This window comes from Streptopelia decaocto (assembly GCF_964273445.1).
Source record: "Streptopelia decaocto genome assembly, chromosome: 2".
NCBI lineage: Eukaryota > Metazoa > Chordata > Aves > Columbiformes > Columbidae > Streptopelia > Streptopelia decaocto.
This window is the reverse complement of record NC_138655.1, coordinates 141,224,798-141,250,692: the sequence shown is the minus strand read 5'-3', so window position 1 is coordinate 141,250,692 and position 25,895 is coordinate 141,224,798. Positions and strand designations below refer to the sequence as shown.

Genomic DNA, 25,895 nt, shown 5'->3' with positions numbered 1-25,895 from the left:
GGTGGTTTTACCAAATTGATAAATAGCTAAATTCATCCCTAACTGCTGCAACTAGGGAAGTGGAGTTACTTGGTGATAAACAAGTTTGGAATTTACTGTCCCATTTAAGAGCTAGAGATTACATTTCTTTTGCTGTTAGATGTTTTGCATCTAGCCTCATCTAATCGTCCTTGGAGTAAACGTTTGCTGATGTTCTGATTGCCTAAAAATTTTCTGTTCTGTTTTATTTTTTTCCTACTGTGAATGGCTTACAAATTTAGGGCATTAAGAATTTTAAAATTTCTCATATCTGCATTGTTGTATACCATATATAAACTTGCTTTTCTCAATTACTTCCCGTGGATCCCTTATCAGACTGCCTGCAAACGCATATGCTACAGGATGAAACCCACTGTATTAGAAGAATAAAGTTTGAATCACCTTTTCATAAGGCCAAACACAGAAGTTAAAGTAACTATAGTATCAATCAGCTGAACACTGTATTTTCTGAATTGCACAGTAAAGAATAAGACGTTCGTCTGACCTAGGGATCAACTTAACTTAGCAAATTGATGTGATAGCTGAGGTAAGTAAGTGTGTTAACAAAAGAACAGAAGTCTTTGAAGATACCTTTATGAGCCAAAACAAGGGGACATCCTTCCTGTGAGCACTCTTATTGTGCATAAACTGTGTCTTATTCACGTGTATAATGATTGCCATCATTTTAAACTCTACCAGAGTTTAAATGAACAGAGGAATACTACCGTGAATAAGATTCTACAATAACCTTGTTTTATCTGAGGCAATATAATACAATTATGCCTTCCTGCCATCTTTTTTTTTTTTTTTTATGGTTAGAAACCATTCATCCACAATAGGCTTTTCATTAATGATAGCACTAGATATGACTAAAGCTGAAAAAGCACTAAACAAATTAGGTAGCTGATGGAATGCTCGGAAGGAGCTGGAGAACAGCACAGCTGCTGGACGTATATTACGCAATTTGAGAGCTGACATTATCTAATGGGATAAATTAGATGGACGGTGGACTGTGTTAAACCACAAGGGATTCCATTAGATGAAACATGAAATGTTGTTTAGCAACAGCATTCTATGAGCACTGTATGTGAAATACTCTTATGCAAATGTGCTAATATTATGCGATTAACTTTAAAAGAACAATCTTTCCATGTTTAAAGCTTCCTTTCTTAAAAACAAACAAAACAAACAAACAAACAAAACAACAGGGGATGTTAAAGGGCTAGAGGAATATTTAACAGGTGAATAACACTCATAAATATTTTCTACATAATCTTGCTCCCCTCAGTGAATTGATCCAGGGTGTTCCAAATATATTTAAATTATAATAATACAACTGTTTCTGCTGGTATAGCAGAGAGAATAAAGGAAGAAAATGGTACCCATAGTATTCTAACAGTTGGAATTTGAACTCTCAGTCTTGCACAGTAAAAACTATTTTATGGGACCAGCCCACACCCGTTTCTTGGGAATTCTCTTGTGGTGAAACCTAAATAAAAGACAGCCTAGACATTGTACCAGCGTTTGAATGGAGCCTCTCTAGTTTCCATCCAAAATCCCTGTGACCTAGTTTTTCTCTGTTACTTCTCCAATTTATTTCCCAGTAACTTCGAGCTGCTTCAAAAGAGCTGATCAGGAGTTACCTTAGTGCAAAAACAAGAGCAAAACAGGCCTCATTATACCAGGGTCAGCCTGGGAACACTGGTGTCTGAAGCACCAGTCAAAGGGAAAGAAAGGCCTGTTTTCTATGATCAGATACCAGTTGCTTTGGAATAATTAATCAAGCAAGCGATGACTTAGGCAATTGAGAAGTTTGTCTGAGTTGATGCAGCCAGATTCATTTTCCTGATGGCATTATAATCCGCCACTGCGCTCTGTCAGTAATTGGGAGGGATGGAGCTTGCCAGCCACTAGGTCATTTAATTTCTTTAATACCGGCACAGTGATGAGCAGAACTCCAGTGTTCGGTGAATGGGAGCTGGATGGGTACCTGCTCTCTGCCTCTAACATGAGCAATCAGAGCATGAATCGATTGTACTTCAGATGTTACTCTGTAGGCTGAAGCGGAAACACTGATGTGGTGCCACATGTCACGCATCCAGCATGGCAGGAGATGCCTTACAGGAACTCCTTGAGATGGTTACATCTTCAGGTGTACGCTGGCACACTGGAGCTGACAGCATTTGAATCATGGCTGGTGTGTTGACAAGGGGATGTTTAGAGGTTATAGGATCAGTACTCAGAAGTCTTTCCACTCATGGCACTCACCAAGTGGAGAGAGCTCACATGCCAGTTTTATACTTGAACATGTTTGGGTTTTATTTGTTTTTTATAAGTCAAAATTGAATATCTTCAATAACAGAAGAAATAATAATCATCTACTCCCAGCAACAAGTGTTGACTTGAAAAATACTCTTAAGAGTCTGGCCAGCAAAAGTCTTGCTCTGCATTTTACCACTTCCAATTCCCTTACTAAGTCTGTTCCCAAATATAAGCCCAGAAATGCTCCATGACCTCTGCTAAAGGAGTACATTGGACTATCTTCTAAGCAAGGTGGTGGGAGAAGGCGAAAGCATTGGTAACTGCCTCCATCATGAGCCTTTCACTGGTAGCTCCCAATCTTCTGCCCCTTTGAAGTGTCCTGGTGAGCTTGGGGACACCCACCTGAGGAGTTGAGAGGAGAGTCAGACTCAGTGGCAGGTTTCAGGTGAACATCAGTATCAAGGAGTTTGTTAATCTAGGATGTGAATTAACTCCTCTGCACTGATTTATTGTATTTAAACTTGCATCCAAGTCGATTGCTGCACAGGTTCCTGCCAGGTTTGGGGCTCAGCCATAGGAACACTTGGTGCTGCCTGCAGGATTCAAGAAAGCAAGGTTGGCTTTCTGGGTCTGCCCTATCTGGTTAAAGCTGGGCAACTCATGGCTCTGCCAGTGCTACAAAACAACCATTTTATTATAGAAAGCCCCAGAGCCTTGCCATAAACTACTGTGTTAAGGCTCAACAACAGTTACTTTGTTTTCAATGCTTAATTAGTTTTGACCTTCAGAAGTATAATATTGGTTCTTGAATAATTCACCTTAACTAGACTTTAGACAGCAAAAAATTCTATGATTTTACATTGTACTGTTAGTGATAAGCCTAATGCTGCTTTCTTTGTTGTGTTTTTTGGCTTTTTTTTTTCCCTGTATTGTTACTGTGGATACTGGTCCCTACGGGCTGTAGGAGCCCGCCCAGCAGATCTGTCCCTGAGGTACAGCAAACTGCTACAGTACTGCAGAGCACTTGGGAGATAAGTCTTCCTCGAGTTCCTTGCAGTCAATTTATTTAGTCTTTTATGTTTTCCATTTAAGAGTAGAAAACTGGGTAAGGGAGATTTCTTGCTGTTCCACATGGGTGTTTAATGGCTATCTTAAACACTTCAGGATACTGCCGGTCTTGAGAGCCTGCTGTAAGAACTTACATTATTCAGAAATTAGAAGAAGAAAAGTGGTTTTATAGCTCTTTCTTGACACCTAAACAACGATCAGCTCTTTGGAGATACTTGCACGCCTACATAGCAATTTTTGTTGGCTAATACAAAGTTTGTTCTGTGGAGTTTTATATTTTCTCATAGCTAGAGCTCCTGCTAGAAAATAGTGCCAGAAAAAAATCCAGCCCTCTGGTTAATGACATTGGTAGTTATAAAGCTTAGGAGCTGTGAGTTGAGCTCTTTAATCTTTCTCGCAGTGAATTACATGTAACCTAAAAGTGCTGCCAGAGACTAACAGAGCAAAAGAAGCAAAATTGTTTTGACATCTTTGAACCGCATAGTCAAATGTCAATTTAGAAAAAAAGCCTCTTGATTTTGTGCTCTGTGGAGAGTGTTCTGTGAGTATTCAAAGTGAGCTCTGGCAAATACAATAGCTTTTGATTTAAAAATTAATTTGCATGTTGCACACACAAACTTGCAGATGGAGTCTTGCTGTGTGTTGATAAACAGTATTAATGGTGAGCATCCATTCAGAAAAAACTCTTTGACTTAATAAACTGGGATTTAAATGAGACATGAAATGCCATAGCACATGAAGCAGTCTTAAATCATGGTGCAGCAAAGAACCTTCAGTTAACACCTAGTGATCTTGGAAAAAAAACCCACTAAAACTGTACAACACATGCCAAGTAATCTGGTCCTGTTTAGATTTGTTCTTTGTGTGGGAAAATATGGAAACTCTTTTCACCCAAGCTTTGTCAAGTAAATCTTTTTATCCAGTGACTTAAATAAAAGGTGACTATTACCTCAGTGCAAGAGACAGTTAACATGGCCAAAGCTTTGTAAAAATTTAATGCAGAAATTACACAAGTTAATTGGGTAGAATTCTCTCTTAGAAAATCACTTTAAAGAGTACAAACTACATTTATCTTGCTATTTCAGGAGAAACAAAATTCAAACAAATATTGTGAACTGGATGGTTTTCTAAGCCCTACCTCTGAACTCAGGTTTAGTTTCAGTTATTCATTAAAAGAAGCATGTAATTAAATTGGAGGTGATCTGGGGAAATAACATAGTCATAAAAGCTTCTGACATTAGATGCCTTCACAATTTTGCTCTGTGATGCTTGTGGAAAAATAATGGCAGCTGCAAAATAAATGTAAAAATACTGTTTTTCCACCTCTTTCATAATATCCTTCTGATCTCTCTGTCCTTCTCAAGCTATTGCAATTTACAATGAAAAAAACCTGTAAATCTGTTTCCATCAATATGAACACCTAAATATTCTGCCCTCCTTGAATATATGGTCACTTTTGATTTTTTTAGGTGCACGGACTCAGCCACAAGTTCACTTTCAGAGAAGATCTGTGAAGTTACCAGAGAACACGAGCTACAGTGATTTGACAGCGTATCTGACTGCAGCCAGTTCACCCTGGGAAGTGGACAGTTTTCCTTATTTACAGGGATTAGATGGAAATGGAACAGGTAACCCACTGGTTTGGTTTTGCTCTGATTTCATATTGGTCCAGGGCTCGACTTTTGACCATATAATTTTTTTCCATTCTCCATTCCAGCAAACTTTGAAATTTGGTGACATGATAGGTTCAACTGCCCTCCCAAAATGCTGTTCCAATAAGCAAGAGAGCAGGGTCTGCTGGCCTTTAAAAGGGGCCACTGAACAGCAAAATGAAGACTCCTTGGCCTTGGGAGATCAGAAAAGTTTGTTGTAGTTTAGAGCTAAGTCTCCAAATGTGTCGCACATACACATACAAGAATGGAGATTAACGTGAAGGGACAAAAAATAGTTAAACTAAAGGATGCTATAGAATTCTTGTTCAAATGTTTTTCAAGAATAAATAAAATGCCTGCATATCAAGGATTTAATACTCTGTTTTTTCAACTGAGAATTGTTTCTATGGTTTGCTAATACTTTTGAATCTAGCTTCAGCCAAAAAGGTGCAAATTCATCTAGCACCAAATGGAAAACAATGAAAATTTGCAGTAAAAACACTGCTAAATTCAAAGCTGTAATACATTTTTCTGGCTGCAACTGCCTGTCACCCTTATTCTGCTTCTCATTTACCCTTGTTTGAAATAATTGATGTTGTGTAGGCTAGATGAAAAATAGAAGAATTTGGCACAGAAATCTTCACATACTTAAAATGCTGGTGTGAAAAGGAGAATAATGCTTCCACTGTGTCCCTATTGGGTTAGAAAGCAAGCAGTGGAGTTGCAGTGCAAGAGAGATTCAGTCTAGTGATCAGGAAAACTTTGCTATGGTGAGGATAGTTTAAGCTGTAGAATCAACTGCTTGAGGGTGTTTGACAGAGACAATCCCCTGTGGGGATGGCATACGCGTAGCTCAGCCTGCTGTGAAGCAGCTAAATAACCCCATGAGGTCCCTCCATGCTGTTTCTTGGGATGCATTTACTTGTGATGTGTTGATTTAGATGACCTTCAATGCTAGACCTTGTGTAGAAACGGTATGTACTGAGCTCGTTAGCTTTTCCTTTTGGAAAAAAAAAGGCAAAATAAGCTTCCCCTTCCCTTTGTACAAATCTGAATATCTCCTTTTCTATTGCAATTAGAAATGTGTCCACTACCCTACTCAATCCCTCTTCCTGCTCCAGTGAATACATCTCATCCTATCTCATTCTCTTTGTCATTTCCCTATTTCCATCTTCAACCTTCACTTTTCTCTGGATCTTCATACTCAGGCATGATCAAATATCTCCTTATCTTTTTTAAAACAAAGGAACGCCCTTGATCTCACTCATCTGTCTACTTCCTCATCTCCTTTCTTTTTATCTGTAAACTCACTGAACAAACTGTTGACATTGTGTGTGGGATTCCTCTCTCCCAAATTTTTCCTTAAGACTCTGCAACCCGTATTCCCACCCTTGCAGTTATTTAGTGAAAACAGGTCTTGCCAAGATTTCAGATGATCACTTTTCATGGGAACTACTCAGCCAGGACATTGTCTTTCTCCTGTTTTACGTCCTACAAAACAGATGAATGCACTCTTAGTTTTTCAGTCTTCTGTCTGCTTACAAGGTGGAAACTTTTCTACTTGAGCATGGGGGCCCTGGATTTGACTGTAATTTGTCTTCAGGTAGAAGTATGTTATAAAAGACCAAAACAACGGGCAAAGAAATAGGGTTTAAGAGACTGACAAGAGCCTTGTTTTCTGAATACTGTAGTATTCAGTATGGTATAATGCAGACTACAAATACAATGTATTTGTATATGCACTATAGGATAGGTGAAATGTCTTCTGTTTTCAGTAAAAGATTTTCCTGCTGTGGGAACATGAAACTCGGCTTGACTTCCTTTTCTTCATCTCCAAGCGTCTCAGTGAAGATTTCACCTGAAACATTTTTGAAGGAATAAAAAAATGAGATCACCACCTTCTGGGGATTTTTAAAATATTTCTATTCTCAAGAGAAAAAAATAAAACTATATACAAATTTTAGAATTCTAAAAGAAACCTTTGCATTAATTTGAATGGGAAATGTTGGCATGTTCCTGAACACTGCCACTTCTGTCTCCCACCTCTCCTCCCCCCCCAGTTACTTCTTTGTTCTTTCGCAGTTTCTTTACATGCCTGTGCAGTTTTGGAGAGGTCCTCCCATTTGTTTCAGTCAGCTCAGGTCTCTGGCGAGTATTTGTCCAGAGTGACTTTACAGTTGCTTTAACTAAAACTCCGTGAGTTCAGCTGTTTTCACAAAATCCCAATTATGGTTGAAGAAGTAATATGGAGCAGTGAAAATTCATTCCATGAATCAGCATGTTCCAAACATTAAAAAATCAAATAATTTAGCTGCAAGTAGTGACAAGCCTGTAAAGTGTTAGCTTATTGTTTCTATTAATCACCAATTGGAGAGCAGTAGAATGGTTTCACAAAATCTTGTGCTTTTAATCAAACTAAACAAAACTTTCCATCATCTGCAGCCAATGGACCAAGCTGGCTAATAACCATTTACTCCTGCTGGTTTTGTAGGCTGTTTCTTTCTTTTTTAAAAAAGAGTGAAGTCTGAGTCACGGTAGATTTTCCTCTGACTATGTTTAGAGCTCTTTACAGGTCACCTGATGTCAAAAAGGACAAGAAATAAATGAAAGCTGACATTTATTCAAGTCCATTCCCATCTATTCTGTGCTTATCAGTTTTATAGCATGTGAGAGTTTCATAAGCATTGATTTTAATTTACCTTCACAACAGAAAAGAGAAAATCTTACCATTTTAATGAGCATTTGCATACTGTGCAAGGTGGCAAACGGATTATTTCTTCTTGCCAGAGATCAGTGTATTTCAGAAATTTCTTCATCTTCTAATATAACTTGCTCAGCCCAGTACTGAGCAAAGTGTTAGTGCATCTTAAGTAAAAAAGATGCAAACAGTGTTTCACCATCAGAATGCTTTTTCTGGGGCTAAAAACTCAGATATTGAAAGTTTTGAATTTTCTTTCATTATTGTCTTGCTAAAGCATATCTGTCTAGCATCTGTAAAAATGAGTAAAATATGAAACAATTTAATCCTTGATATTAATCTAAATGTTTCTAAAATCTGAAGTTACACCTTTCATCATTAGGAATTTATATATGCCAAAATGTGATCAGGTTAAGATACTTAGCAGCAGGAATTTATTTCTCTGATACCAGCCTGAGAAACTTAATAGCCCAAGTCCAGTGACCTGAGGACAAGCATCACTCTGACAGAAATGGCAGAAGCAGTGAATTGAACCATCAGGAATAAAGGAACAACTCTTCCCCCACCAATTCCCTCCTCTAAGGCTGTAAGGGGTTGATATTGTGCACCACTGGAGCCGATAATATACAAATGCTTGGTTAGGCTGGCAACCTTCTCCTGCGCCGTAGCTGAACTTCCAAACCTTATTTTTCTGTTTTTTTCTTTCAGTTAGCTTTGCAGTTCTGTTATATCACCATCTTCAGAGTGCCTGTTTTCTCACAACTTAAATCCCTCTGGAAGATACGCTTCTGCCTCTCAGTAGATCGAACCAGCATGTGTGTCACTTGCACGTCAACTGTGCAACAGTGACACTCGCCTTGAAACCTGGGGAGAATGTGCATCAGAATAGATGCTGTAGCAAACAAGCCACATGCAAAGTTACTTCTGGTTATTTTCCATGTCTTCAGTTTGGCACCTCTTGCAAAATCCAAAGAATGTAAAATTCTGAGGAGTTTTGTCTCTTTTTCCTTCCAAAATTAAGTGAAAAATACAGAAGCATGTGTACCTTTCCTGTTGTAAATTTTGTAAGGCAGGGAGGATTACTACTACCATCCCTTGAGAAATATGTTAGAGCAGTACTGTGCTGTTGAACCACATGAATGTATCTTAAATTCTGGGAAACTGTGTCATTGTCTCAATGTTAATTCGTTCTCTTGGTAGGAAACAGCACCAGGTACGACCTCACCCCCGTCACTGCAGTCAGTGTTCATCTCCTCAACAGCGATGGGACTCCAATCCCCGTGAATGGCCCCATCTATGTAACAGTGCCTCTGCCAGCAAACAGCAACTTGAAGCACAATGCACACGTTCCAGCCTGGAGGTTTGACCAAAAATTTGGTAGGTAACATCTCGTTGTGATTCCTGAGGTGGCTTCGTTTGTCTGAAACTAATGTCTCACTGCATTGATTATGTTAATATAGCAAGGTCTTCACTGGAGTGTACAGAAATCTGTTTTCTGTCTAAAAGGAGAGAAGGCTGAGTTTTATTGATCAAGTAATACATGGTATATATGCAGATATACTTGAGTAGCATTATGTGCGACTTCTAGAGAAAATTATTTTGTAAATGTACCATTTTGCAATTATTAAATATTTTATGTCAAAACTGTCTTGAGAGGACTTGATTTTGTCCACAGACAGAGAAGCAGAGAGATATATTCACTTCAACATTGAACTGGGAGTCTGGAGAAATAGAAACTCGCCTTATCTTTGCCAGCAGCCAGCTGTCTGACCTTTGGTCTCTCTCCTGTCTCTAGCTCAGTTTCCTGCCTGTCAGATAGGAAACGTAATACTGGCTTCTTTGTAAATCACTTTGAGATTGACTAATACTACCAAGAAGGAAAATTAATGTAAATTATTTTTTTTTAAGTAAAGAAGCAAGCAAAATTCATGAAATATTTTGAAAGGACAGAATGACTAATCAATTTAGCTGCAAAATGCACTCCGTTTTTTACATTTCAGGATAATGTTTGCTATTGTGAACAGGAATTTTTCCAGAAATATGTGGTTCAGGCTCTCTATTTTTGTTTGGTTTGTTTTTTCATTGCTAGCTGGTATACTGTATGCTGGCCTTCTTTACACCTCCAAAGTGTAAAGGATTAAGGTGTGCATAAGTCTTGTTCTGGTGATTCCCCTTCAGTTATTGCACTGTGCCCTCTGAAGTATGTATTAGAAGGTTGTTAAGGAAAATAAGTGTGAAAAGAAGAATGGAAGGTGAGGAAGGTAGATGCTGTGAGGAAGAGAGGCAGAAATGTGCATCTGTATAGACAAAGCAACCAGCGTGAAACCAGCGTGCTGGAGGAAGGGAGGGGAGGGGGGAAGAGAGAGGTAAAGGAGGAAATGACAATTTTGCTTCCTTCCTGCCTCTGTTTGCTGAAAAAGGTGATGTATTTTCAAACAGCATGCCTATAAATCTTTTGTCAGAAGGTGGCTGTACTAGAGAGTAAAGCAGTAGGATTTAATGAAGAATAAATTGGAATATGATACAAAATTGAACAATAGAAAAAGAGCACAATGGATGGATTTGGGGCTTCCCTTAAGTGTGGAAATGACACTTTTCTTGTGATACCCTGGTAGTAAGTTTCCCTACGTTCTTCCTGAAACTGGTCTTGATTTGTGATTCTAGAAACTATTTTGTTTTCCCTTGTTCAAAAAAAGATGGGGAAGACTGACTCAGGTTTACTTTCTCCACAAGAAGCAGTCCATCCCCAGCCCCTCCTGTCAGCAGTGGTGTAGCTGTAGCCCACCTCATCGCTAGTTACCACTAGTGAAATGGTGCTGATTTTGAGTATGGAGCTTTTTCATTTCTGGCCAAATTTCCATGCCCCTGTGGTGGGGCCACAAAAACTCTCTCTTACTATGGAATATGGTTTCTACTATTGCGTGTAAAGAGCTAGCTACCCTGTTGTGTGCAGTACATGTTAGTGTAGATTGATAAGGATTGGTTAACTTAGTTTTGCAGGCTTGAGGCTCCCAAGCTTGAGACAAGTTGAGCCTTGTTTGCTTCGCTACAAGCTGCTGGAGCATGTGTGTTGTTGGGAGGGGAAGACATGAGGACCACTAAACAAAAAGGGGTTTTGTCAAGCCACTTAGCTTCACGAGTCATGGAGAGGAAGGTATTGAAGACGTTAAGTTCAGGCTCTAGCTCACACTTCAGCTGAAGTAAGCATCTTTCTGTGCAGCCGAAGATGTCGAACAAAGATGCATTTAAACCCTGACTGCAGCATGCCAGTTCTAGGAAAATTTTGGCCACATCCCAACCAATTTAAATTGGAGTAGCCTAATCTAATAAGTGGAGCAACCACTCTTATCTTGCATGGGCCACATTAGCACCCTAAGGGCTGTCAAACTGGCCATATGTAGCATGAGCGTGGTGGTACCCTGTCATTCCCCATTCCTGTGGTGCTTGCACTGTGAAGGGAGGAGAATGGATGATGACTGGAGTGGCTCCATGCTGGAGAAATCCTAAACTGGCAAACAAGTTGTTGTAACCCATTTGCCCTGCCAGATCTGTGTCTTCTCAGGACGGGACCTCTAACCTCATTATTCTGATTTCGTCTTTCATTTCAGGAACTGCTTTTTTTGGTGCTAGTTTTGTTGCGGTTTCTTCTTAATAAATCTTCAGTGGCTTGAATTTTCACACTTGTATCTGAAAATTGAGTAGATGCCAGAGATGGAAAACTGTGAGTGTATTACCAGACAATAATGCAGCACTTCTCTCCAGCATGTTAGCAGTACAGTGGGCGCTTGTTCATGCAAGCCATTGTTTTTGTTTAGAATCCATGTGGTTGTCATCATTACTGCATGAAGTATAATTTCTGCTCTAAAAAGCAGAAATACTTCTCACTTTTAGGGGAGGAAGCGGAGAAGGGACAGACATACTAGAAATATGTTTAAATCCTTAGAATCTCATACATTTTGCTGAGCTCATGATGCACTAATATAAACTCAGTGGCATCTGATTGGAAGTGCAGAGATTTTCATAGTTTCTACAGAAATTATGCATATTTGCATATTTTTGTGGCCAAATATAATTAATGGCTTTTTAGGATGTTTACCATAAACAATCTGTATTTTCATTACCAGTTTCTGTCCTCGTGAGAGAACTGGGGAGAGAAGGGGGAGAAGCAGCAGAGTCTGCTGAAGGCTGGGGGGGGTTCCAGTGGCACCGATGAAGCAGCCAGCCAGAAGAAGCAGGCTGACATCATCTGCCATATTTATTTCATACTGTTCCAAATGAGATTTTTCATTACAAAACTGACTTACCACCTTGCGTGCACAGTAAGCAAATTAAAGCAGTAATGCCTTTTTGAATAATTAATAAAATGAAAGGCAAGTAACTATGCCCTGGAGAAGTTTTAGGATAAACAAATACGTCCAACCTTGTTCTTGTGTTGGAGATGCACTCCCAGCACCTTTCTCTGCAGCATTTCTTAGTGTTGGTGATAATAAGCACAGATGCATTGATGTTATGGAGATGTATACATTAACCATTCTGGGCTATTGATGCACCCATATCTTGTGTTTCACACTACTGTGGAAGAGTGGTTTGAAGGTTTGAACATAAAGAGATATAGATTCTTATTTTCATACTCAGGATTGCTCAGGGGGGGTTTCTGGGTTGTTGGCTTTTCTTTTTCCCAACTGCTGCCTTGTTTTTGTCAAAACCTGAAGAGGCTGAAAAACTTTATCCATAAACAGATGGTTGGGATCATGACTTCCTCCCTGTATATTTGCCTTGATGTCAGTAGGATTTACAGCAATACAATTTATCTCTCTATTCTCAGACACCAAATTTCTGTCCAAGATTTCTTTCTAGCCTTGTCCTCTTCAGTCAGAAATGAACACTACAGATCCCAGTAGAAAGGAAACTTTTTGTACCTCCTGTATCATTTCCAGCTCTCGCCAGCTGGTCTGAATAACACAGCACTTGCTCAGCTGTGTTCTCCTCAGCCCCCATTCAAATGGTTTATGCTTTACGTTAAGGTGTCTGTTTTTCATTGGAGTCAGTGAGCAAAACTGCAAGAGGAGCGTTCTCCATTTTAAGGTCTCAGTTTCAGCCCACGTGCTATGGAGAGCGTTATGTTGCACCAAAACCTCTAGATCCACATCTAGAGTTGTATGAAGGACTTTAAAATATTACCAAATATTCCAGAGTGCATAATATGGAAATAGAATTTATTCTTCAGTGACAATATCTGCAAGTTTATTAATCCTACCAAATAACAGGAAAATATTTTCGACACTGTTTTTAACCTTGTGTGGCAGTGGAGTGTGGAAGGATGGGGTTAAACCTTCACCCTTTTGCTCCTCCTCCTTAAAATGTGTTTTCTTGTGCACTATGTGTAAATGAAGTTCAGAGTACCATTTCTCAGTTCTTCCTCCCCGTTGAACACTTAGTGTACATCTTTGACGTGACCTTGTTGTCTTTAAATTACTAACTTCTTTGCACAGGAGAATGTTTCCCCAGTGCCTAAAGTCTCAACCATGTATTAATGTTAAGTGATGGCAGAATATGAGTATCTTGGGAACTCTTTTTATAGCTTTATCAAGCACAATACTTTTATTTACACTCTGCTGTGCTTGGTCAGTGCTTTGTGACTGCGTTTAATGCTATAATAGCTTTCTAAATACGTTTGAAAGTCTGGTGCTTACTTTTTCTGGGTGACGTGCTGCCTTCAGTGGTAAAACTTCCATTGACTTTTGTAGAGTCAGAATTTCCTGATATTCCTTCCTCAGCAAAATGAAGATAATTTTTTCTGTGCTCAAAAGAAGTCATGAGGATATACTTACTACAAACAGTATCAGTGTCTACTTAAACTTGACTGCAGAATCGTTTTGCTGTGTTTCATGGAGGTGAAATGATGCTTGATTTTGTTTGTAGTGTTTATAGGGAGAGAGTGACAGCTACTGTCAGGCAGAAAATGTAAGCGCGGTACTGTACATCTACCTGTTTAGTTCAAATTATTTATAAATACGATGATTTGCAAAAAAGCCTGTGATTTAAGCTTCCATGTGGTAGCAATGGTAAGCTGCCTGAAGAAAAGATTGACTTTTATTTTCATAGTTTAAAGATAAAACATATTCCTTATCGTTGTGAATTCTGTTCATTCACACACTACATAACAGACAGAAAAGAATCATTTAACAAAAACTTCTGCATTTCGTTGCTTGATGTGAAACTAGGTATGAGTACACGCCTCTGAACTTGGATAGAGGGCCTGCCCGTGGACTACGTGCAGCTGCACAGATGGCCTGGGACTTCACACACTTACTCCTCTGTGGGTTTTTACTCTATTTTCTACACGTGACAAATGGACGTGTTCAGGCAAATACATTCCCTGCCCCCAAAAGTTTGAATTTAATGTAATCAGATCTGGAACAGTTGATCCTAGATCAGATTCACTGGTAATATAGAGATTTATTTGCAAATTTCAAGGAGAAAACCAAGTCTCCACAAAGTTCATAGTTACACTATTTCTATAGCTTACAAGTTCCTTGACAATTTGATTTTGACTTCTTTTTTATCTCACTTGTGAAGGTTAAATTATTCTTAAATACTAATTACACTGAGGAATACAGATTTTTAACTAACTGCTCTCAAAGAATTTCTGATTTTGTGTGTTGCCATAGAAATGGCAGTTACCAAACTCAGCTTTTTGCCATGTATGATGTCTACATAGTAGGTGCAGATATAATTGCACAATAGTAGACAGACCTCAGCACTGAAAGGAACAGAAGTTCTTCCTCCGATGCTTCACAGTGTGGCTCACTGAGGTATGTTCTCACTATCGTGATTCCTCTGGAGAGGTGTAGTGGATCACATGAGGCAGTTGTGCTTGTTTGTCAATATGTACATTGTTTTTAAAATCAATGTTGTGGCTTACACATGTGAAAGTGATGTGAATGGATTGTTTGATCCTCTCCACCTCATACACCATCTGAGTTGCATTTGTGGCAAAGCAGACATGGTATGGCATGATGGTGGAGCTTAAGAGAACGTTGAAGGAACTGGGTTGGTGCCAAAGTGTAGTGATACATGCAAATAACTGCCTACTATGTAGTCAAGGAAATAAAACTGTGAACAAATAGCATGGCTTCTGGGAGCAGGTTTGAATAACAGACTATAAACTGTGTCATGTAGACAGGACTGTAGCTCCACCTACAGAAGCCATGCAGTAGAAGGTGAGAAGAGGTAGACGTCAAAATTCAAGTAGTGGAGAAAATACTATTATTGCTTTTGTATAGCTGCTTGAGTTGGAGAGGACTTGGAGATTGGTGGCAATACAGGCAGGAGTGCATAGAGCAGGAGTGTGAAGTGTCTGAGTGCAGCTGGAAGAAGCTGAGGAGGACCTGGGACAACCTTCCTCCATGGCCTTGGGATGGTAGATCAAATCTCAATGTGAGTCTCCTTCCACTTCAAGGATTGAAAAATAGAAACTGAACATGAGTGTGGTGTGAGGCCAAATGAAGGAAAAGGCATGCAGTGTTTTGAATTGTGTCATGCTTTTATTTATTACTTGTTCTAATAATTTTGTCTGACTTAATGTGATAAAATGAATATTAAAGGTAGTATCTGCATGTACACCAGTAACCAGGGATGGTGGTCCAGCAAGCATAACTGAGCTTTCCCTTCTGAAATATAATTACTAACCAGTAATTACATATGGAAGTCATTTTCTTTAATAAGTCTGTTCTGTTTCTTTCTGGAAAGAAATGCTGAGGGGACCAAAGCAATGCAAGCAGTTCTCTGTACAATGTACCCTGCCTTCTGCCCAGGCATAACCATATTTTTAAATAATGAAAACTCACATGTTCTTTTGTTAAATACTTGACAGGTGATTTAAGAGAAAAAATGGGGAGATATAGCAAAAACTACAGAACTTCTCAGACACTAGTAATAAATTAAACCATTAGATTTCCTTGCAGAAATCTTCAAGGTATCATGTTAAAAGCGTGTGTTTTGCTTACAGTACACCAAATAGTGGTGGTGCTGCTAAAACAGTAGCAGGATTTAGCCCTGGAAGGCTTGTGTAACAAATGCTATGAGTGGAAGAATAATGAAGGTATGAGCTCAGGACAGGGACGTGTATTTTTTGATGTTGCCTAGCAACTCCAAAACCAAAATTGTAATATTAACTTAAATACTATGAATGTTTAAACCCACGTGTATTGGGGGAGGAGGCAAGTAATCTCTACCAATATTAAAGAAGGAATTTTTCAACTTCTAATTTCAGTGGCTTTTAGCTTTTTAGAAAATGAACAAAAGTAAAACCAAAAGCCCATCCTTTTGTAGTAAAACTTCAGATGCTGATGCAGATTAGAGGTGATTTTTGGTTGGAAGAAGAAATCTGATAAGCAGCTTTCCACTTGTAAAATGAAAAGCTACTACTTATGTATGTCAGAACATGGTTTAGGGAGTTATTTTCACAAACTTGCCCTTGATTAACTCTCTATAACATTGTCTTTTGAACTGTCTAGATCAATTACTTCTAGAAACAGTGTTTATATGTTTTGAATATCCTTTGCTGTCCCACACTGTCTGATAACAACCTTCCTCATTCCTTTTGATGTGTATATCACCATTTAGCTGTGAATCTCTGCCTTAGCAGGGCAATTTTACAAGACATTGTAGACATCACAGAAGAGATCCATGCGGAAAGAAAAGAGACTCTATTAAGGAATATTTATTGAAAACATCTATGCTATTAAGTAGTATGGTTAAAAGTATCTTTTCTTTCCAAAACTCTTTTGTCCAGGGAAGATAATCTTCTGAATAAAAACAAATTCATATAATGGGATTATGCTTAATTTGCTCTCTGGCTAATTAAATCCTCTTATTTGTCAAATCTGTTGGATGGAAATAATTCATGCTGTAAATAGCACAGTTTTGATTCCTTGCTTGAGTGGGATTGGATGATCCTATCACCCGTTAAAAGAAACAAAACAAAAAGCAAACAGTATTTGATCAGTGGAAGAGTTTCCTAAGAAAAGCTCACATGTAAAAGTAATTTCTGGAAAAAACCCACCATAGCTACCATATATTTGAACACTAGCAATATTTAGACTTTATGACTGTCCCTAGGGGAAGCTTCTGGCTCTAGCACAGTCCTGTGACAGTCATTTACCAAAACTGTTTCGATCAGTGATAGGAAGAATACACAATCAAAGTCAGCAGAAGTCACTGCAGCAGGAGTGATCTGAAAAGCTCTGAAACAGTCAAATCGCAAAGTTCAACATGAAGGAAGCAGCATTATCTGTCCTCCCAGAGAGCCAAGTGCTGTGCCGGGGTGCCACCCTGCAAACTCCCCTCGCGGCCAGCAGACACGACCAAGAGGGGAATTGGTCTCCTTGACTTCAGCAGGAGCCACACACTCCAGAGCAGGTGGCCCTCCAGAGCAGGGTCAGCCCTGCCTCACGTCAGCCAGGGGCAAGTTTGCCCTGTGCTGGAGCTGGAGCAGCGTGGGGCTATCAGCTTGCACCGTCACACACATGGAAGGCAGAGAGGCATGCGATTCCCTGGATTTCACTACAGATTAGTTTAAAATAATAAGGTCTAACTTTAAAATATGGAAGGAATGTCTTATTTGGAGGCATCGTGCATCTAGACTGCAGAAGCAGATCCATATGTGCTGCGTGGATCCAGCAAGCTGTCACATTGAAGAGTTAGTGTCTTTGAAGATAACGGGACGTCTCTTTGCTGGGCAGACTGGCCGTAAGTGCAGTGACCTGATTGTGCGGGGAAATAGCCTAAAATAGCTGTTCTGTCCATAATGCCTTGTCTGCAATAGCTGCCCATCTGGATGCTCCTTGCTGGAAGTGCCTTTTTTCAATCTGATTTAGAAGTAAACTAAATTAAATTACAGAAAGGCGTTTTTAGTGCAGAATGTGTGTTTAAACATAGATTTAGTCTGCAAACCTTTTGCTGTTAAATTTACTTATGACAACCCCTCTTGCCCCCGTTGGCAAGTCCTAAAAGCTGTGTGAGATAAATGAGCACCTTATCAGCATCGAAGTTACTGCAGTTTATTAAGATTCTTCTCTCTAGAAGAATTTATTTCTCCTGCTCCGCTGAAATCTTCAACTTGTCTCTGATATTTGGCTATTTTTGGAGCCAGGTGGAGCTCAGCTTTCTTTATCTGATTGGTTTTTGATTTGTATCTCTTTTAAAGTATACCCATTTTTATATTCTCTGTAATGTTAATGATGGTAGTTCTCTTCCCTTGCTTTTAAGTTACATATACGAAAGAGTGCTGGGTAGCTGGTTTATGTGCTTTTTAAGAAGAAATTTATTAAGCGACAGCATTTATTCCAAGAAGTCAGTAACACTAAATAGAATTTTGGTGAGGAAAGAGTTAAGAAACTTCTCTGTTCTCCTCCTGCCATTAGTTTGAGCCAGGAGACAGCTCCCCAGACTTGAATCCTGGATCAGCCTGTTGGCTCCACTGAGCAGTAATAGGGGAAAAGGAGGAAGAGAAATGTAAAAATGATCTATAAGCAAGAATGTCTCTATATATAGAAGTTTTCCGTGAAGCACCAGACACTCTTTAAGAATTAATGGCAAATTGGCCCAAACCATGCAGTGCTTACAAACTATACTGAACTTTGCTGTTTCTATTCCAAAGATGCATTGACATGTTTTCTTTGGAACCACACAATCATTCTTGAACAAAAATGATCAGTTCCATTACATCCTGTTATTTGTACTGCTTTTTATTTATAATCCTATATTGCTTTTTACTTAACAATTATTGCACATCAGGTATAAAACTTAATAAGCACTGAAGCTAGTTGACTGTGCTGATGTGGGCGGGGGGAGGAAGTAGATGTTATAGGATATTTGGAGAATAACGAATTAAATTATCATAACACTTGGCCATGCAGGGAGGTAAGACCTCTCTTCGCTCCTAAATCTTCTGCTTTGTTCTGCAGTTGTAATCCTGCCTGCACAGAAAAAGAAGTAATGTTGCTTGCCATTACTCCATTTACAGGCTACTGGATAGGCAAGGACAGAAAAATGGAATAAGTTCTTTACTCACTGCCCCTCAGTCTCCTCCCTTGCTTACAAGAGCAAGTATGTGAGGGTAATTAGCTGCATTTTTAGAACAGGAAAACATCTTGTTTCCTGCTGCAAGGAAGAATCTGGGATGGGATAAGGGAATTCATTCTCAAGGCTGCACAGCAGTGAACTCTTGCTTACTCTTGAAACACTAGGAGCATAGCCAGTAAGTACTACGCGATTGGGTTTTGCTCGGTAGAAAGTCCAACATTAGTCTTTACAGCATGTAGGAAGCTACAAGAAAGCTGCTTGTTTTTTAATGATAGTTGAAAAGTGAACAGGGTATTAGAAACTATAAAGGATGAAATATGAGACACCTGGAAACACCCCGATGGATTTGCACAATACTGAAGGCACATCAGTTCCCTCCAGTAATACTATGTTGGCTTTTGGCTATTTGATCACACAAGAAACAGTACATGACATTGTTTCAACTGTTTCCGCTCAAACCTGTTTTGCTGCCGCTGTTGTGAAGGAGGTGGTTCTTTATTCTCTTCATCTCACCATGTGAGGGGATGCTCTGTTTTATTAGTGGGCAAGAGATGGTGGAAGTATAAGAGGCAAGGAAAGTAGGAAAGGAACAGGAAGGTATCAAAAAGGGCAGCTGATGAGATTGTGCACCTCTGGGTCCCAGGAACCCACACTTGGTGTTGTCCTGATGAAGAAACTTGGAACAGTGCCATTTAAAACATAATTCTTTTCTAGCTGTCATCACATACTAATGTGTACGGCAGGGTCAACAAAAGCTTCATAACTCTTCTCTGAAGATGACCAATATCGAATAAATATGCTATGGTTTTGAAACTCTTAACTGTCCATAACAGAGAGAGGGAATTATTTTTTTCCCTAGTGTTATACAGACTAATACATTTCCTCTAGCATATCTAGTGGTTAGCAAAAATGGGTATCCTAAATGAGCAGAAGACGCATGAAACCTGCCTGCCCTAGTGCAGAAGGCGATGCTGTTCGCTTCCAGGGATTCCTTTCGTTGCTAAAATACGAGCAATCTCTGCTGCTGCTTGTTTGGCAGGATGGCAGCTGAGCTCTGCTCACAGCGATAAGAGGGCAGCCTCTGTTGCAGCTGCTTGATCGCTGCATTATGCACGCAGGGTATTACTGAGCAAAAGGCTTTTAAAGAGGCATTAGGAGGATTGTGTTCGTTAGAATGCAGTGTAATGTGAATAAGGCAAGCTGGACACAAGTTCCCCCTAGTGAGGGAATCAATAATAGCTGCTGCTCAAGGAGATAACTGTAAATATAGACAACTATGATAATGAACTTTGCTATAATTACATTCGCATGTGTTTGTGTGTGAAATTAAAGGAAGTATGGGAAGTAAAATGGAAGGTCCTTCCATTCTTTTTCTTTAATCAGAACTTTTTTATTTCTTTTAGTTTTAAAGTTTTGTTTCCCTTGGTTATGTATTTGAATGCTTGGTGCATATGCTCACTGTCTGAAGCAGCAGTTTTCTCAGTCCCAATATTTCAGCCTAGATTATTTGTTCCACAGACCTTGTGGGGGATGGAGGGAGGAAGCGAAGTTTAAGCTTACAGGAGTTTTCTTACCAAATGGCCTTTTAGGTGCAAAATAAAACGGGGTTTTGACCCTATGGGCTATTTTTCACCTTGTCGTTCAGGGCTGTTAGTGTGACATTTTCCCCAAAAGTGCATGGGTAGAAAACGTGAAGGGCAAGTGGCTGTCTTGGAGGAGAAAATGGGTCTACTTTTCCTAGTTTTTCCAGAAACTTCACACATAGCTGTGGACAATTCCGTTCTGTTCTTCTTGATAATGCTGCCCTAAAAGAGGTAAACTAACAGCTGCATCAAGGTGTTCTGGTATAATAGTTATGGATCCCAAATGTGCAAATCTATGCACACAGGTTTTGGTCTTTTTGGTACTGCGAATCCAGATGGTTTGTCTTGTGTGACTTTCTGCATGAAATAACAGATTATTGCTACCCTATACAGACTGGAAATGATATTTGGAAAACTGAAAAATATGTCAGTAATTCCTTACCCCCGTTTCCCACAAATTCAGTTTGGTTTCAAATACAGAGCCTTTTTGAACAAACTTTCACTGTATTCCAGTGGGTTTATTATTTAACCAGAGATGGTGGACTTTAAGGGTGTACTTACATAGGAGAAATCAGTCGTAGAGAGAAAATAAACACTCAGAAAAGCCATTCTCATATGTGCAGGATTTGAACAGATGGATAATCAAAGAAACACAGAGGAATCATCAGGTTCTCAGTGGCATTAAGAAAAAAACAGCAGCAGCTTCTCTTCTGTGTATTGTGCACTCACTGCTAAGTGTACAAATGACTTTTATCCAGAAATGCTTGTGCTTAGTCCTGAGTGACGTCTGATGAAAAGCACCGTTTCAGGAATTAGATGCATGAGACTATTTAAAGGAAAGGGAATCATAAGTACAAGATGTTACTTGCCTCTCAAGTGAGCGTTGGAAGCTGAGTAAGGTAAATGCAGCATTCTGTCCCCCCTTTGCACAGAGATGCAGAGCTGCTCTGCAGAAGTGCGGAGGGGTTTGTCCCCTCTCTGCGCAGATCAGCCGCACTTGCTGCAAAGTGTGTGAGGAAGCTCCATGGTGAGTTAATTCCCTCTGTCGGGCATTCGCTGGTGCTGCCAAGCCAGGACTGCAGTTTCGGGAAATGCCGCTTGGTGCTGGGCTGGTTTCTCGCGGCTGCTCTCGGCGTCCAGGCCAACAGCGCTGATATCCCTGCCCTCCGCTCACTTCTCTGCCAGCCTGGAGTAACTGGTCACTCAGCCCATGAGCTGTATCTGTTACCTGTAATCTGATTATTTAATTCTCAACAATGCATGGTACAGCAATCCCGTGTCTCTTTTAAAGAGAAGAAAGATGGAGCAGTCTACAAGCTGTGCTACACATTTAATATATCAGAAAAAAAGGTGAATTTTTTCTTGTACATCCATGGAACCTGAGGCAAACAGTTGATTCAGTTGTAGAGGTTTTTTGTAGTCCAATTCTTGCAACAAAATGCATCTTCTGCAAATAGAAGAGCTCTCAACTAGTACAGATTGCCAATCTGGCCTATTTGAGAGTTTTGGTAACTTAAACACAGAGCTTTAAAATCATCAGTCTTACTCATTTTGAAATGATCATTTGATAATTCTGAAAAATCTATTATATTTCCTCTGAGAAACTTGTTTTTAAAACCTCATCATCCATTACCATTCAGTATTCCTGGATGTATGCATATTCTGAATGACTGACGTTGCTGAATCAAAGTGATGGTGCAACTTAATTTTGCATTTATTGGCAGTAGCATTCATAAGCTTGTTTTCTGTATAAGAAAAACAACATTTCAAGGAAGTATTTTCTTCAGTCTTCCAGAAGCTGACAGCCAGAGCTGGTAGAGGGGTGGTGTGCAGAACTCACGTGTGGTCTGGAAGATAGTGATGTCTCTTTAAATACAGTTTTTAAGTGGGCTGTCTACATATAATCAGCTTCAAGAGAACCTTCACAAACAGGAATCTGTTATTTAATTATTCTAATTATTTTCTTTAATGCTTTTCGAAGCCTTATGTTTTATTTAATCTTAAATGTTTTCTGTGTACAAAGCTGCTGAGAAGGCCATGGAGATGATTGCTTGTGGGAGCCCTGAGGTGCTGGTGACAGAAAGGCACCATCTCCCACTTCACAGCAATGCATGCAACCCCTACAGCACATTATAGGTTAAGTTACTGTTTGCATTTCCGTTTGTTTGCAGAGGAAGGTGTGGGTGTATCTGTAACACCTTCTTACAACCCGTTTATTTACAGGGACATGGCTGAAGAGTAGTTTGGGCCTTGTGCAACAAGAGGGAAATCAGTTGACTTGGACTTACATTGCACCTCAGCTGGGCTACTGGGTTGCAGCTATGTCACCTACTATCCCAGGTAAGATAGAATTGAATTTTATTGATGTTGCTAGCATTCAGTAATTATTTATTCATATATAATGTTTATATTTTTCAGAATGACCTCATCTGAGATGCCACAGCTTGATCAGTAATGGATTATTAGAAAACAGAAATCTGAAAGTAAAAGGCTAAAGTCTTTTGGGGATTGTGGGGGGCAAGCCTTGTGCTCAAAACCTCTGGGTCATTTCAATGGGAAACTTTTTAAAGTGTTCCCGCTTTGATGCGTTTATGTCACTGCTGCCTGGTAGAGCCATTGCTAGAAAATGAGGGAGTTATAACATCTACGTATTGGTGTTTCAGCAGGTAGAAAAACACATGCTGTGAGGTTTCTGTACAGAAACTGCCAAAGAAATGGATTCACCTAAGACCAACACCATCCTGGGTCAGACGTTTACTAATGGATTGATTGACTGTAGCTTTTTTTCCTTTAAACTGAAGATGCCCATTTTGCCCTGACTGATGCGTTGCATCGTCTTGGTGACTGATTAATTTACACCACAAATAACTTAGTGTAGACATTCTAGGAGGTATATTAGCAGAGTGGCATTGCTAGGTGAGCTGACTGATTGCCATCTGCAAGCCTCTTGGCATCATTGTAGAAAATCACTTTGACCAGGGCATTATATGCACTTCTGTGCCTGTGGAGGTTGTTGATGTTGCAGTTTGTTCTTCCTTTTTTCTGTCTATGGCTGCCTCAAATTTCTTAATATTAGCTCTTCAGCCACCAATAATCAGAGGTACCTCTTTAAAGAGTCAAACAAACAAAAATCTCCTCCTTTTACAGATTTTCTTTATTAGGTTTTCTGGATGAAAACCCAATACAGTAGAAATGAAAACATTCTTGCCTTGGCTGTACAAGCTAAATAAACTATATCTAACCAACAAAACAAACTCTAACTTGAGCACTGTTTTTAAAGTCTGCTTGTATATGCCATGAAGTTGTTTCATGATTTGAAGGCTTTTTATTTGAGGTTATATTAAATGAAACTGCTGGAATATTCAGCTGATGCGTTGCTGAACAGAGTTTAGATGCAGGTGCAGATCTGAATAAGCTATCATGTTGAACTTAATGGAATATTAAAAAATAATTGTACTTGTAGAAAAAGCAACTGCTTTGAGTCAAATGTTTCCCAGTACAGTTCTGTCCCATACTGCAAGGAAGTTACACTAGTCATGAAATTGTACCTACAACTCAAAGGCTAGAAGGCCTGTATCTCTTTAACAGGAGCAGGCTTATTTGTCCATGCTTTTTAACTTGTATGACAGAATTTCCACTTGTATTTTACTTTTTCTTCTTTCTAAGGGCAAGATCTGAGTTCCTAAAACTTTATTGCAATGGGAACCACATTTTCCTTAAAAAATTCAAGTGATTTATCTCTTCTTTTTGCATAATGCCCTGAAGCAACAGTATCAATCAATTATGTAAAGGTAGTGGTGGAACAGAATGTATTAATACTTAGGTTTCCCAAATGCAATATACTTGATGTTCTTTTTCATCAGGTTAATGTATTTTTGCTTACTTTGTCTCCTCATTGAATCTATTTGATTTATTATATCAAAAAAATGGACAAAAATGAGCTTTGTATTCCTAGCAGTGGCTCTACAGACCACTCAAGCTCCACAGATTAGGTTTTACAAACCTCATGATTTAGAACGTTAATGTTGCCCAGGTTTGCTGGTCTTCACAGTACATGCATGTTACTCGGTCAGCTGGTGCTGTACCTCCTTGCCTGCAGATAAAAATTTGGCCCTTTATTTCAAAATCCTGGTAAGGATTTTACAAACCAACAGGGTTACACATGCATAATTGTGAACAGATGCTGTCCACATGTATGCATTCCTTTATGTGTTAGAACATTTATTAAGCGTTGCTGAAACCTGGAGATACAACACTGTTTCGCTAGTGGTCTGTTTTTTAAAGCTACTGAAGATCTGCTTGGCTTGGCTTGATTGAGACTTCAGAGCACCAACACATCTTCCAGTGGGTCCTGTACTGCACTGTCTGTACTGTTTAGTGCAAAGCACCACAAGTCTGGTTAAAGAGAAGTTGTTGACCACAGTGCTGCTACGTGCGTTACAGTGCTGGAAGATGCTGTGATGGCTTTTCTCCAGCGATGAGAGCTTTGGCGCACTGTGTCGGCATCAGGACCTGGAAGGCAGCACTCACTGATGCATGCTCCCATTGAAACTAACTGCTTTTCCACAGAATGATCTATTTGGACTTGCAGTCATGAAAACCAGCACATGCTTTATCCACAACTTGCTCCCTTCTCCAGAGATGGTCTGCTTAATAGGCACCAGGGCTACGAGCATCAGCATTGCTCACTTAGCATCCTGATAACAAGGGAAGATGTCCCTCTCTTTGATTAAAATGTTGTTCCTTTTCCCTGTTGGCAGATTGTTACAGGTCTAAATTCTCTTTTCTGGCCTTCCAGGTCCCGTTGTAACACACGACATTACCAGCTATCACACAATGTTTCTTTTGGCAATTTTAGGAGGGATGGCTCTCATACTTCTAGTCTTGCTGTGTCTCCTTTTGTATTACTGCAGGTAAGATTCACTGTCCTAGTTACTTCATTCATATTGGAAATATAAGCTATTTTGTGTTCATGAAATTAAAAGCTTTTGTACTGAAATACTTTTACTTGGAGGGGAAAAAGGTTAAAGAAAAAAAAATAGCAAGGATGCACTTTAAGAAGAAACAGTGAAATCTAATTGCATATGTTCCCGGTTACATGCCGTATATACAATCCCTTCCTTTGGTAAGATGGTAGTTGAATGAATCACACACACCTGTACCTGTGTTAGCCTTGTAAGAGGTTCTAAAACCTCCTGTCAAACATAGGCATAGGTCCAAGATCTCTGTCATTGTGCCTGTGCTGCACTCGCAGGTAATCTTTTTATTAGTCTTATATTAAAATGAATGTTAAACTTTATCAGCAAGTGTATATTGAGTGATTCTGTATTTGCCTCCACCAGACATTTCCTCTAATTTGTAATTGGTGCTTGGGATATTTCCCAATTGACATTAGTTATTCTTTAATTTTAATTTCACTTCTGGGATAAGCTTTTAATTGTTAGGTTATGTAATAGAGCTCAGTTCCCCTAATATTAATCACTACTTAAAAATCTCACATTAAGACACACGTGCTGTTCTTGTTCC

General features: G+C 39.4%; 1 protein-coding gene across 4 annotated transcripts in view; it reads left to right on the top strand.

The window, feature by feature from the left end:
• FAM171A1 (family with sequence similarity 171 member A1) overlaps positions 1 to 25,895 on the top strand; it is an 89,911-nt gene that overhangs the window by 59,885 nt on the left and 4,131 nt on the right. For 3 of the 4 annotated variants that reach the window (XM_082045113.1, XM_082045111.1, XM_082045114.1), the window contains 4 exons: positions 4,818 to 4,976; positions 8,899 to 9,075; positions 22,593 to 22,709; positions 25,168 to 25,282. In XM_082045113.1, coding sequence (XP_081901239.1) covers positions 4,818 to 4,976; positions 8,899 to 9,075; positions 22,593 to 22,709; positions 25,168 to 25,282 — 568 coding nt within the window. The remainder of the gene's footprint in view (positions 1 to 4,817; positions 4,977 to 8,898; positions 9,076 to 22,592; positions 22,710 to 25,167; positions 25,283 to 25,895) is intronic. The other variant, XM_082045112.1, reaches the window with a different exon arrangement.